This window comes from Protomyctophum bolini, assembly GCF_963924005.1.
Source record: "Protomyctophum bolini genome assembly, chromosome: 11".
NCBI classification, from domain to species: domain Eukaryota; kingdom Metazoa; phylum Chordata; class Actinopteri; order Myctophiformes; family Myctophidae; genus Protomyctophum; species Protomyctophum bolini.
In genome coordinates, this window is record NC_137872.1 from 39,608,326 (window position 1) to 39,623,099 (window position 14,774).

Consider the following 14,774-nt stretch of genomic DNA (forward strand, 5'->3'; position numbering starts at 1 on the left):
CGCGGGCGAGTGGCTGGACGACGGGCTGCAGGTCTGGTAGTACTGCTCCGGAGACCTGCGTGGACGGACATGGGCGGGGACACGGGGTCACAGGTCACAATGACACCTTTTAATACGACCATTAGTTGTCTTACACACGTAGGCAGACCCGACTGCGCAGCGGAGGGTCTTCTACCCTCCCAGCCAGTGTAAAATACCCGGTAAGCTGGGGCCTCGAGTGGCTTATTGCTTTTCTAAAACGGTTACAAACATATAGCAATATTAACCTAATAAAACTATTACATTCACAAAAGTAGCTACGCTTTGCGCCACCAGAGCCAGCGACAACACTTCCTTGTTTTGCTCGGCAAGTAGCCTATATGTTTTTTATTTATTTATTCATTTGACAGGGACAACGCTCATTAATCATTGTCAGTTTTCACATCAATGTAAATGGGCCAGAGTTAGCCAAAGCTACATTTCATCTGTAGTCCCTGACGGGAGAATAGCGCTTGATGTCTTTACGGGGCTGCCTGGAGCCACACATTCACAGTCATATGAGCCGGGCGGTGCTTATAGACGCCCGCACGGCATGTGTTTGTAAAGCAACCAAGCACTCCCCTTCCCCAGTTCAGCTACAAGGCTGCAGGATGATACAAAGTGATTGAAGGAGTGGGTTATCGGTGAAATTTACACCGGTCACGTGACGATAACCAGCCAATCAGAATGAAGTATTGGGACTACCCGTTTTAGAACTGCTATTTTCCAATAGCTAAATTACAACGTAATGTGTATAACAACAACAACAACAACGGGCGTACTGTACCTGACGGTCAGCTCAGACAGACAGTAGCTCTGCTGCTGCTGCTGGCCGTAGTGCTGGTATTTTGGGTGGGCCTCCTGCTGCTGGGTGGCCACCATGGCCTGCAGGGAGGAGGGCTGGGAGGACTCGTAGCCCCCCCTGGAGGAGGAGGGGGGCGGCAGCGGGGGCTGCTGCTGCTGCGGGTAGCCGTACGGCGCGTTCTGCGGAGGGGGTCTGCCGTAGCCGCCGCCACCGCCGACCCCCTGCTGCTGTTGCTTCAGGGCGCCGGTGTGGCCGCTCATCTGCCGCGCGTACTGGGAGGAGGCGGAGGAGGAGGAGGAGGCGGCGCCGGGCGCCATGCCGTAGCCCTTGTTGTAGCAGTGCGGCGGCATGGGGCCGCACTTCTCCATGTAGGGCGGCGGCAGTGGCGTGGGCGAGGGCGAGTGGTGCTGCGGGTAGTGCAGGTGGCTCGTCGTCTGGGGGTACATGAGGGGGAGGGAGGGGGCCCCGCCGGGGCCGGCCGGGTGGGGGTGGTGGTGTGGGCTGCTGGAATGACAATAATGATAATAATGACGAGAAATGATGACATACAGTATGGGCCTCGCTCACACCTGAGACACACACGCACACAGCCACACTTGTGTTCCTGTGTGTTCTGCGCGTCATGGCCGCCTCAATGCATATCCAATGGGAGTCACATGGTTTGCAGCAGGGGGGCAGTCAGACAGATATTCTGTGAAGTCACTAAGGAAATCGGGACTTCCTGAAAGTTCATATAATGGCCTGTTGTGGCGCTGTCATTGGGCCCAAAAACCCCCATAGCTCCATAGTGGCGGCCTTATATATGTTTCAATCGTTTCAATTGAAACGAGCCTCGAGTCTCCAGGCCCCCCCCCCAAAAAAAAAGAAATAGTAGTAGTAGTATAGTGTGTTGTTTGGTTGTAATTGTTCCCACTTCCCAGTGTGTGCACTCACTGCACTAGCAGCGCTGACAGTTGCGATTGCATCATTGTATAGGCAATGCTGCCTTCCAGTTATAGAGGGTATGCGCATGCTTAAAGTGAATGGCACATCGAGTGGCAAATTGAGTGGCAAAGCAACATGCAAAGTGAGTTTAACATAATTTAATGTTGTTTAATGCAATCAGATATGACTTTTCTGCGTGGATGTATGGGCTGTCAAAACCAGAATGTAGTTTTTTGACACTTGCGCTCCTGCATAAAGTCCGGGTTTGATGATGTCACGCGCATACCCTCTATAAAACATTGTTTAATCAAGCAAGCTGCTTTTGTGTATTTTCTACCCCCACCCCCCCCCCCGCTCGAGTCAAAATAAAAACCAACGAAGAAGAAGGGGGGGAAGTCCCGCCTCGTTGTCTGGGCCAGCCAATGGCCAGCTGGGCCCAAACGGATCTAGAAATATGGCGACTTACAGTTCAAGGACTGACAGGCTTCATTTTACGTCCATATTAGTTAGCTCTCAATCATCGTCCACTTCAATTCGGCATAGAGTAGCGCAAACATTTCTCACTCTCTGCTGATTTCTGATCGTCTGCACCTTTGTTAAATTGACACACACACGCAAACATGTACACACACATACACTCTCTCTCCCTGTCGCTCTAAGTAATTAGTCTCATGTCGCGCAGCTGCGCATAGTTTCTCCCGGCGGATCCTGCCGGGAGCTGCCTTTATGCCATAAAAAGCATAGGTGAGTTCCAGGCTATATAGCTCAATTATGACTATAGGTCGCTAATAAAAAACGGGCCTGTTGTATGTCACGTTTCACCTGACAATAAACCTTATTTATATAGCACCTTTCATGTGCTAAAAAGACGCCATGTAAAGTGCTTTACATGCAAAAAAAATCACACTCGTGTGAACTGAGTGGTGCAACTCCCCTCTCTCTCTCCCCCCCAGCACCCCCCCCCCCTCCTCCTCCTCCTCCTCCTCCTCCTCCTCTCTCTCAATCTCTCTCTCTCTCTCATTAGCAGGCAACAGTGCAGCACTATCTCTCTCTCTCTCTCTCTGTTTCTGGCACAACAGTGCCCCTACTGGTACTCATTAAAGTCACATACTGTTGTCACATACATACATCGTCACATAGGTTAACACGGACATTGCTGTTCCTTGGAGTGGTTGCACCACTCAAAAAAGAGAGAAAATACTCCATGTGTACGTCTCCTGTATATACCTGTAGACGCCGGCGGGAGGCGCGGCGGGGTTCTGGTGGCAGTGGGCCTGCGAGGAGGAGGAGGAGGAGGAGGAGGAGGAGTGGGCCAGCATGCCGTGGTGGTCCATGTACTGCTGCTGGGTGGAGCCTGACGGCGCCGGGGCCCCGCCCACCATCTCCTGCTCGTACTGAGACAGCTGAGATGAAAGAGAAAAGAAAGAATGATGAAAAAACTTTTATTGTCCATTAAATTTGACATATAAAATGTAAATGTGTCTTTGGGCACACCAGGCTATATAGAGCGTCGCAGACCCGCCTCCCCCCCCCCTCGAGAGAGAGACCCTGAAAATAAATCCCCGTTCATTTTCCTCATAGACTTTTCATAAAGTGTTTATTTAAAGACGTTGACGCCGCGGACAAAGACAACTCTCGTCATGACAAATCATGACAATAAACACAATGTTTTGGGCCAAACAAAGAATTAGAAAGTAGAAAAAAACAGCAGGTTAATTACAACACTTTTTTTCTTTTTTGTAATTATTTGTTTGGTCCAAAATATTGGGTTTGTTGTCATGATTTGTCACGACTCCAGTTGGCTTCGTACGACGCTTAAAAGGTCTTTAAATAAATACTTTTTCAGTCTATGGGAAAAATGCATTGGGATTCATTTCCTGGGCCTGGCGTCGTCAGGAAAGGGGGCGTGACTGCGACGCTCTATAGTCAGTCTACAACAATGAAAAACAATATTGCATAAAACACACAATGCGTTAAAATACTATAAAAAAAACGCATTTCCATAATACATTTTCTTATTTAAAATGTAACAAAGACTGCCGATCCTCGAGTGTCCAGAGAATTGTTTTTAAAAATCTTCGCCTGCTAAATACGACTTTCCCGGCTCTGTTTTTTCACAGAACGATCATGGATTATTTTCCGACATTAGGACATTTGTGTGCGCTATTTTAAGGCACACGTGCGTGCAGTGGAGTTAGTGAAAAGACACCAGCAGTGAAGGATGAACTAGAGAAAGTGCCTCCACAGGTCTCCACCAGGAGGATAGGAGTACTGTGTGTGATGTTTGGCAAAATGTTTAGGAGTAATATAATCATGTTTTGTGTGTGTGTGTGTGTGTGTGTGTGTGTGTGTGTGTGTGTGTGTGTGCGTTTGTTCCTCCGTCATAATGGGGACACATGCTTGTTTACACAGTCACCTACAGAGGACCTCAAACAGTATGGGGACAAATGTGTAGGTCCCCATAACACAAATCATTCAGGAGGTAGGGGAGAGGTTGCTGATGTGTCTGGTGTAATTTTTTTAGCAAGTCCCATAAAACATGTTTTCATGTTCATGAACACACACACACAGTTCATGACAAGTGTGTTAAATATGGGGACATCCCCCAGCAGGCGATAGTTGGTACTGCAGTGTGTGTGTGAGAGTGTGTGTGAGAACACAAAAACACTACTAGCCAATCACAGATCAGAGATTTACATAAGTTTACATAAGCTCAAACCAGCGTTACGGGGACCGTAGCTAAGTTTGATCAACTGAACACATTTTGAATGGTGCACTACATTACAGGAGTTTTCACTGGGGGGGTCTCTCTGTACAGTACAGTACAGTACAGTACAGTGGAATGTAGTACAGTACAGTACAGTACAGTGGAATGTAGTACAGTACAGTACAGTACAGTACAGTACAGTACAGTACAGTACAGTACAGTACAGTACAGTACAGTGGATAACAGTACTGTACAGTACATTACAGTACAGTGGAATACAGTACAGTACAGTATTGCCAAAATATGTATAGAGTCAATTTGTATTGGTGTTGGGGAGGGGGGCGGGGCGGGGGTCACGAGACATGGTCAAAGCATTGCCTGGGGGTCCCCAGCCAAAACACATTGAAGAACACAAGATCACCCCTGTCAATGATTAATATGGAGCAATGTGATTATAAGTGTAATAATGTAATAAGAGTAATAGTGTAATAAGTGCAATAGTGAAATAATTGTAATAAGTGCAATAGTGAAATAATTGTAATAAGTGTATTAGTGGAATAAGAGTAATAGTGTAATAGTATAATAAGTGTAATAGTCTATCACGTGTAGTAGAGTAATAAGTGTAATAGAGGGATAGTGTAATAGGCTAATAAGTGTAATAGTAGAATAGCGTAATAGTGTAATAATTGTAATAGTGTAATAAGTGTAATAGTGTATTAAGTGTAATATAGTAATTGTAATAAGTGTACTAGTGTAATAGCATAATATGTGTTATAGTGTAAAAAGTGTACTAGTGTAATAGCATAATATGTGTTATAGTGTAAAAAGTGTACTAGTGTAATAGCATAATATGTGTTATAGCGTAAACAGTGTACTAGTGTAATAGTGTAATAATTTAATATGTGTAATAGTGTAATAGTAAGTGTAATGGTACAGTACAGTACAGTACAGTACAGTACAGTACAGTACAGTACAGTACAGTACAGTACAGTACAGTACAGTACAGTACAGTACAGTGCAGTACAGTACAGTACAGTACAGTACAGTACATACCAGTGGAGTGCAGTACAGTGGAATGTAGTACAGTACAGTACAGTACAGTGGATAACAGTACAGTACAGTACAGTACAGTACAGTACAGTACAGTACAGTACAGTACAGTGGATAACAGAACAGAACAGTACAGTACAGTACAGTGGATAACAGTACAGTACAGTACAGTACAGTACAGTACAGTACAGTACAGTACAGTACAGTACAGTACAGCGTATTACAGTACAGTATATAACAGTGCAGTACAGTGGATACCAGTACAGTGGATAACAGTACAGTGCAGTGCAGTACAGTACAGTGCAGTGCAGTGGAGTGGAGGGCAGTGCAGCGCAGCACAGTACAGTACAGTGGAGTGCACATTCGACCTCACATTCCGACCACTGTCTTGTGCAGAGATATGTCAGGACTGTTCAAAGCAGCTTTTTCAGAGTGCGTTAAAGTCGCCCATGTAGACAGTGAAACCAAACATTGTCATATTTAATAATACCATTAATTTAATACTATTGTATACTTGATACTAAAAACCATCTACTTAATTTGCAATTGATGAGCCTACATTGCAACCGGATTTAGCAAAAGGACATAGATCAGAATGTACCAAAAATAGCGTTAACTTATTATTTTTGTCCATCTGTACTGTGCAAGCTTTATTGATTATCCTTGGGAAATTCAGGTGCCATACATATTGATATCAATGTTGATACATATTCCTAAATAGTCGCTTCCCTGCATGTTGTGGTGGGGTTGGTGACTAGCAGGTTCAGGAAAGTATAAGACAAAGTATAAGGGTAATAAACAGAGGAAGAACATAATTATGCAAGGAGAAGAGAAACCTCACCTCAAGTCTCTTTGCTGTGAGACCACAGTAGACCAGGTGAAAATTTGAGCTACAACCATGGAAACTGACTGGCCATGGCGGACTAAGGTGAGGACATGTTCTCAAACATATAAGCCTGACTTACTTATTTATATTCAAAGTGAGATTGTTGCAGTAGAGGAAATGTAATCCAAATCTTTGTAGTTGTGCTCTAGAGAGGTTTGTGGAGAGGTTTTCAGCAACACAGCATGCCTTTTCCACTTGTACCCCACTTTTATTTAAATGTCCTAATCAGTGTAACATAAGTAGGCCTCACGTGGTCCCTGTATTGCACATTAGCATGGGGTCCCCAATATGCATGTTTTAAGATGTGTGTGTATTTATGCAAGCTTGTAGGCAGAATAATTGAAACTTCAGAATACATGTATTTATATGTCCCCATGATGCACATTAGCTTAAAGTGTGTTATATATATCACAAAAAAGTGTGTTATAAATACCTACTATCTAACAAAATGGTATATTGGACTACATCAGGATGTTGTAATACTAGTAGTAACATTATCTTACATGAGTCATTTCGAAACTTTCAATAAGTGCATTCAACATTGATAGTCAAGTGCACTACTTTCACATGCCTACATCTTGTCTTTTAAATATTCAATGAATCTTATTCTAAACAGATGTTGAATGGCATACCTGCAACATTCCTTTACTGGGGCTTATCAGGCTTAACATTATGGTAATGTTTTGGGCCAGGCCAAGCCTTGGGCTGGACCAGTTTGGGTCCAGGCTTTAATTGTCAGGCCCGTTGAGAACTCTAACAGCATGTATGTTCCCTTGACGCACATTGGCCTAAAGTAAAGGGCATTAAAAGTCTAAATATTGTACATCACATAACTGAAAGTGTGTACTGAATACCTACTGTCCAACATCATTTGTTTCTTTTAATGTCCTAATATCTAGTAATATCAGTTTAACAAGTGCACCTCACGGGGTCCCCAAAATGCATGTTTTTAGATGTGTGTATTTATGCAAGATAGTAGGCGGAATAATTTAAACTTCAGAAGACATATATGTCCCCATGATGCACATTAGCACGGGGTCCCCAATATGCATGTTTTAAGATGTGTGTGTGTGTGTGTGTTTATGCAAGCTTGAAGGCAAAATAATTTAAACTTCAGAAGAGATGTCCCCATGATGCACATTTAGCACAGAGTCCCCAATATGCATGTTTTAAGATGTGTGTGTGTATGTGTGTGTGTGTATTTATGCAAGCTTGAAGGCAAGATAATTTAAACTTCAGAATACATGTGTGTGTGTATTTATATGTCCCCATGATGCACATTAGCTTAAAGTGTGTTATATATATCACAAAACTGAAAGTGTGTTCTAAATACCTACTATCTAACAAAATGGTATATTGGACTACATCAGGATGTTGTAATACTAGTAACATTATCTTACATGAGTCATTTCGAACTCGCTTTTATCCAAAGAAACTTTCAAAGTGCATTCAACATTGATAGTCAAGTGCACTACTTTCACATGCCTACGTCTTGTCTTTTAAATATTCAATGAATCTTATTCTAACCAGATGTTGAATGACATGCCTGCAACATTCCTTTACTGGGGCTTATCAGGCTTAACATTATGGTAATGTTTTGGGCCAGGCCAAGCCTTGGGCTGGACCAGTTCGGGTCCAGGCTTTAATTGTCAGGCCCGTTAAAAACTCTAACAGCATGTATGTTCCCGTGACGCACATTGGCCTAAAGTAAAGGGCATTAAAAGTCTAAATATTGTAGATCACATAACTAAAAGTGTGTACTGAATACCTACTGTCCAACATAATTAGTTTATTTTATTGTCCTAATGTCTAGTAATATCATGTACACCTCACGGGGTCCCCAAAACGCATGTTTTATGGTGTGTGTGTGTATTTACGCAAGCTAATAATTCAAACTTCAGTAGACATTTATGTCCCCATCATGCACATTAACATGGGGTCCCCAAAAGGCATGTTTTAAGTTGTGGATATGTGTGTGTATTTAAGCAAGCTTGTACCCTGAATAAATTAAACTTCAGAAGACGTCTGTCCCCGTCATGCATTTTAGCCTAAATTGTATTAAAAGTCTTCATAGACCACATACAAAATGTGTTTGAATGCCTACTGTCCAACATACTGGTGTATTGGACTAAATCAGGATGTTGAAATACTAGTGATATTATTAAACGTACAATAAGTGAATTCAACAACAGTAGTCAAGGGTACTACCTTCACATGCCTACCTCTTGTCTAAAATATTCAATGAATCTTATTCTTCACAGATGTTCTACGACGTGTGTGTATGTGTGCACCAGGGGATGGAGCCTGCCCCACAGACACGCATGGCTCCAGCAAACCACCACAAAGAGTTCACTGACTCAACTGACAAATTACTGTGCTTACCAAGCACCAAGACGTTAAGGTATCTATTCAGTTCATCTGAAGACAGTGAACAAGAAGATCCTCTTTCACCAAAGTTGAGGAGGACCAAAAGCTTTCATGGCTCTGATGAACTCTTTGATTCAACTCCAGACAGTGAACAAGATGATGTTATTTCATCACAGTTGAGGACCAAAAGCTTTGATGACTCTGAAATATTGTATTCAACACCAGACAGTGGAGAGGAATATGTCCCAAACTCCAGTGAGCACAGTGCCTCAGAATGTAGTGACTCAATCCCTATAATAAAGAAAGCTCATCGAGAGGAATATGTCCCAAACAACAGTGAGCACAGTGCCTCAGATTGTAGTGACTCTATTCTAGGGATTAAAGAAATGAAGAAAGCTCATCAAGAAAGATCAATCACTGGAGACGATGATGATGCGTAACTTATTAACGCTTGGAAAAATATTATTTTGTTTTGAATCAAGGATGTTGCTCTATCAAATAAATCATGGCATAACATTATAATGGGCTGTATTCCTTGTGAATACATTACATGCATGTTGCATTCTAAATTGGAGACTTTCTACAAAATTTGGGACCCTTATTTGAATCATATTGGAACCACACTGTCTGCCACGATACTTGGAGGTTTTCCGTACCAACCTTAGATATCTTATATGCCAGCATTCTTCCCTAGTGGGTGCTCTGCTTTGGGTGGGGGCTTGTCTGCCCTTTGGGTATGGGGGAATGGTCGCCCGGGCAGGGGTCTCGATGCGTTGCATCGGGGCCGCTTCTTGGGGCGGTGGCCCTGCCGCCTGGAGGGGTGGCGGTTGTCGCCTTTGAGTGGAGCATGCATGGGTCTGCTCTTGTTGTAATGATTTGGTGCCTATGATAACTATTGTCTGCCTTTTTAATATATGTATTAATGTACTGTATGGAGGTATTCCCTGATAGGGAGTATATAAAAATTTGAAAGTCACTTATGTCATTATGTCATTATGGTTCATTGTCCTTGTCATGTCTTTGTATATTCAATCTTTTTATTTATAATAGTGTTGTGCCTGAGCTGTTTTTGTTTTTGTTTTCTTTTGTTTGTTATTATGTTCTTGTTGTGTAATGTCTGTTTGTCTTTAAAAAAACAATAAATATACTTTATAAAAAAGAAAAAAGCATTGTCATTTTTTTCCTACTATGTTTACCTTATTCTTTCCATCCACACACACACCACACCATGTTCCACACATCCATCACCACCACACCACTGATCACTGACTCCACACCTCATAGTTGTCCTCTTTAAGTTGTAATGTTAAGGCCTGCATAATAAATACAGTTTCTTACACTGTTGCTCTGTCTCCTGCATCCCAATGTTTGACATGGCCAAGAGCCAGCTATGACAAATGGTCAGCTATTTTTCAATAGCTGACATTAAAAAGAATGGTAGCAGTGAAAAGCTAAGGTGATGTGTCACGCGTTCTTAATGGTTTAAGTAAAACATTCAGGTCATATACATGTCTGTTGAGTTCCTGAAAATAGACAGTTGATATTGCCCTACGTTATTATGGCCAATACATCTTGTCTGTTTTTTTATTCATTACAAAAGGATCTACATGCATACATCATTCAGTGCATTTAATGTTCAACACAATTATATTGTAAAGATAATGTCAAGTATCAATCCAGTAAAATCTAGTGAACATATTATATGCTCTTTCCTCAAAGCATCCAGTGCCCAGCTGTCTTCTCTAGCCTCTCCTGTGAGACAGACTCAGACAGTTTGAGGGTTATGTTACAGGGTCCACTCTGAATCTGTAAGTCTGTATCTGTACGCCAAGCTTCCTGCATAAAATTCAGTATGAAACTGATTAGATGTCCCCAGGACATTGAGTCCCCATTTTGGTGTAAAAAAACAGGTGTGTGATTTATGCAAATTAAGTCCCCACAATAGACGGATTAATATAGGTCCCCAAGATGCATGGTCAGGACAAGTCTGTGAAATTACTTCATCCAATCTAGAATCTGAGGTGATAGTTGTGTTAAAGATTTTTTTTTTAACTTGCCTGATTTTTTTCAGGCCTGTGGGACCACTGGAAAGTGGTGTCCCCAAGAGTGATGGCCCTGCTGTTGGTTCCCACACTTCATGGAAACCAACATGTGTGTGTGTGTGTGTGTGTGTGTGTGTGTGTGTGTGTGAGACGCGGCTTGGTTTCACTGCAATCGGACGCTGCGTTGAGTAGTTGTGGCAATTTGTACAAAACGGGTACAAAGCGGGCTACTCCTGAAAGGTTTAGAAGCCAATCGTAGGCAATGAAGGTGGATTATGAGAAATCAAACAAACACGTCTTGATCACATGACGATCACAGTAATATAGTTTTTAAGAGTAAAAAACACTTTTCGGCAAGTTATAGTGCCACCATGAGGCTGAGTTGAAAATGTTCACGTGGCATTTCTTCCTCGGCCTAGTGGGAATGTGCGTGCACAATTTAACGGAAATCACACGATGTGTTCATGATTTGCAGCATTTTGCTTGAAACTGAGCACTCCTGCTAACTTTGGAAGCCAATCTTAGCCAATCGGGATGGAGTCTGAGAAATCTGAAAGACCTGTTTTGTTGAATGGCTGTAGAGAGACTGTTTACCAATTTGCGTGATGTTTGGACAAAATCTGTAGGTGTACTGTCAAAAAACTTCTTTTGCACAAAGTGGCCTCCTGGGGACGCTATAACAGGCCGTTCTGGAAATTCTGGGGCAGAGCTTCATCATTGCCATCCAGGGAGTGTGTGTGCAAAATTTGACATCGACCGGGTTAACGGTGCCGGAGATTAGCTGTACACAGACAGACGGACGGACGGACGGACACACACACACATACGGACACACGGACAGACGGACGAAGTGCAAAACATACTCTCTCCCCATGCCTTCAGCCTGGTGGAGAGAAACTAAAGATGATTTAATAACAAAGTGTTAAAAGTGAGGAAACACTCTCAGTGAGTGACGACCTATATGAACTTCACCTGAGTGCCGCCGCCGCCGCCCGGCTCCTCCCACTTCTGGTGCAGGTGGCCCTCGCTCATGTACTGCTGCGTGGCCGAGGCGTAGGAGGAGGAACCCACCCCGCCCCCCCCGGGGGCCATGTGGTTAGCGTAGCCGCCGCCGGCGGCGCCACCGCCACCGACGGGGCCTTGCTGCTGCTGCTGCTGGACCAGGTGCTGGCCGGGCGACACGACGGAGCCGGGGGCCACTTTGCTCCCGCGGTAGGAGGGCTTCTTGTTGGCCTGAGGGGGCGCCGTTCCTTCGTTCCCCCCGCCGCCGCTGCCGCTGTTCCCCGTTCCGGCGTTGGTCCCGGGGTACCCGGGGTAGGCCTGCTGCTAATATAGGCATGAGGAGACGTGCAAGAGAGTGTTAGAGAGAGAGGCAGGAGGGGCTGAAATCCCATATATAAGAGGGCACTTTTTGGACCAAAAAAATAGCGAAAATAGCAGATTTACAAGCTCTCAACACGCGACACGTTGAGAGCTTGTAGATCGGCTATTTCCGGGGGGCGCAACCAAGCACTCTTTAGCTAGTGGAGATGTGGGTGTACACGCGCCATTGGATTTCTAAACAAATTTGTTTAGGAGACTTCGGGAAAAAAAAGCAATTCTCCTGAATGCTGCCTTCCGGTATGGCATGGAAAGGAGAGGAGGGGGACATTAGCATTTCTTTCACCATAGTGAATGCTGCATTCATGGCCCGGAGAGGGCAGTTGTTTTACAGACGGGTAAAAGCCAAGGGCAGGGGCTGAAGCCCCCTTTGATGTCTATGTGTGCAAGTCCCATGCTGCTAGGGGTGTAACGATGTAGTGACTGCATCGAAACATCTATTGATTAAAGGAGAATTTCACACTACAAGGCTTTCTTACCTTTATTTGCAGTTGTTACAAATAAAGGTAAGAAAGCCTTCTAGAATGAAATTCTCCTTTAATGTGTGTATTCTCTGTGTTCATGTCGAGGTACAGGTTTGTCCATACTGTATGTGTTCAATATCTATTGCCAGATAACCACTGCATTTACTTATTTATATCCATATTCATATATTTGCCATTAAAAAAAACTGCACTATTAGTCTACTTGCCAGCCCATAGAGCCCCATTGTGAACCCGGACATGTGGAGTACACCAAGGTTTTACGTTAGAAATGTTGGAGTATGGGTCCCCAGCATTTAGAAACTGACGGATGCTAACGTGCATATGTTGAGCAATTTTTTTTATAATTGCCATAATATGTGACCGTACCACTAAGAACCTAGAAAAGGCAAACAATTAAAAATGTCATCATGCTTTAAGTGTGACGTGTCAAACTATATCAGGCATGCATCAGGAAAAGCCCCTATAGTTTGACACATCACATGCTAAAGGAATGATGGAATTTAGATTTTTTTTTTTGAGTGGTGCAACCACTCCTATAGACAGCTATGTGTGTCCCTGGCTGTGCGTCCGAGCACAAAATAGTGCAACAACTGTCACTGTTGCGCAGCCTAAAAAACACACACATATTAACTGTATATATGATGATTTGGGGTGGTTCAGTACAGTACAGTGACAGGAAAGTACAGTACAGTACAGTACAGGGACCCCCTGGGGACCCCCACACGGTAAGTCTGTCATTACTCATTTCTCGATCGTTTCGGACGCGGGGCGGCTTTAAATACGTTGAATTGAATCGTATCGTATCGCCACAATGAACCAACATCGCCCACGCATCGCACCGTCAGCCACGTATCGCCATACGTATCGTATAGAGCTATGTCCCCGACTAAGGATTTGTATGGTCGAAATGAATATGAATAAATTAGCTGTTAGTCGACTGAGCAGGTGAACATCGACTGAGAGGCTTGTCATTAGCCAGATTGAGCACAGCAGGTGAGATTGAGATTCTGGAGTCTATCAGGCCAGTGCACTGTGCGATTCAAGTCACAGGCAGTGGCACATTGCCACACAGGCAGACACACTCCACATGCACATTGGAGATTGATTGAAAATAGTCAGAAAGCATGTTCAAATGTGTTTATGTCCCCCACAGACCTAGTGGAATAATACAATAATATTTTGTGGGGAAAAGAAAAAATATATATATATTTTTTTGAACATCGACTAAGAGGTGGTCAGTCGACTGAGACCCGTTCCGATCGATTCGTCGACTATTCGACTAATCGAGGTCAGCCCTATAACGTGTCGTCACACCCTCACCTGCGGCTGGCCGTAACAGTCCTTGGCCGTAGCTCCTCCCCCTCCTCCTCCTCCCCCGCCCCCCGGGGGCATGCCCTCCGACGAGGCCAGCTGGTGGGCCTCGTTATAGCCCGACGGCGTCCGGGCCGCGTGGGGGCCTCCGGGGCCCCCCGGTTGTTGTTGTTGTTGTTGTTGTTGTTGTTGTTGGTGGTGGTGGTGGTGCGGGTGCTGGGCGTGGGGGTGGTGCGGGTGCTGGGCGTGGGGGTGGTGCGGGTGCTGTGGGTGGGGGTGGTGCGGGTGCTGTGGGTGGGGGTGGTGCGGGTGCTGGCGGTAGCTCTCCAGCCGCGACAGCTCGTGCGGTTGTGGCGGCGGCGGCGGTGACGACTCCTGCTGATAACAGGGCTGGTTGCTGTGGTAACCGCCGGGGCCGCTGCTGCTGCGCTCTGCTCGGAACGACTGCATGGTGTCTCTCTCTCTCTCGCGCGCACGCTCGCCTTCCGTCTCTCCTGCCGCCTGTGGCTTGAGCAGGGAGGGGGAGGGGAGGTGAGATGGGGAGGGGGGATATGGGGGGGGGGACTCTGGAGTGAGAGAGAGAGAGAGAGAGAGAGAGAGAGAGAGAGAGAGAGAGAGAGAGAGAGAGAGAGAGCGTTAGTGATGTTGAGCCGACCAGTGAGCTTTCTTCTTATCTCTGATCGCTAATTATCTTTATCGTTCCACTGGTGATGCACGCACGCACGCACGCACGCACGCACGCACGCACGCACGCACGCACGCACGCACGCACGCACGCACGCACGCACGCACGCACGCA

The 14,774-nt window shown here is 44.9% G+C and overlaps 1 protein-coding gene across 1 annotated transcript in view; it reads right to left on the minus strand.

The window, feature by feature from the left end:
- Nucleotides 1–14,425, minus strand: part of rai1 (retinoic acid induced 1) — a gene marked incomplete at both ends in the record, with an annotated part of 38,428 nt that extends 24,003 nt beyond the window's left edge. The window contains 6 exon segments of the mRNA XM_080775199.1: nucleotides 1–55; nucleotides 806–1,327; nucleotides 2,975–3,150; nucleotides 11,772–12,125; nucleotides 13,985–14,074; nucleotides 14,198–14,425. The exon segment at nucleotides 1–55 is cut by the window's left edge and continues 363 nt beyond it. Coding sequence (XP_080631325.1) covers nucleotides 1–55; nucleotides 806–1,327; nucleotides 2,975–3,150; nucleotides 11,772–12,125; nucleotides 13,985–14,074; nucleotides 14,198–14,425 — 1,425 coding nt within the window.
- Nucleotides 14,426–14,774: the final 349 nt, after the last annotated feature.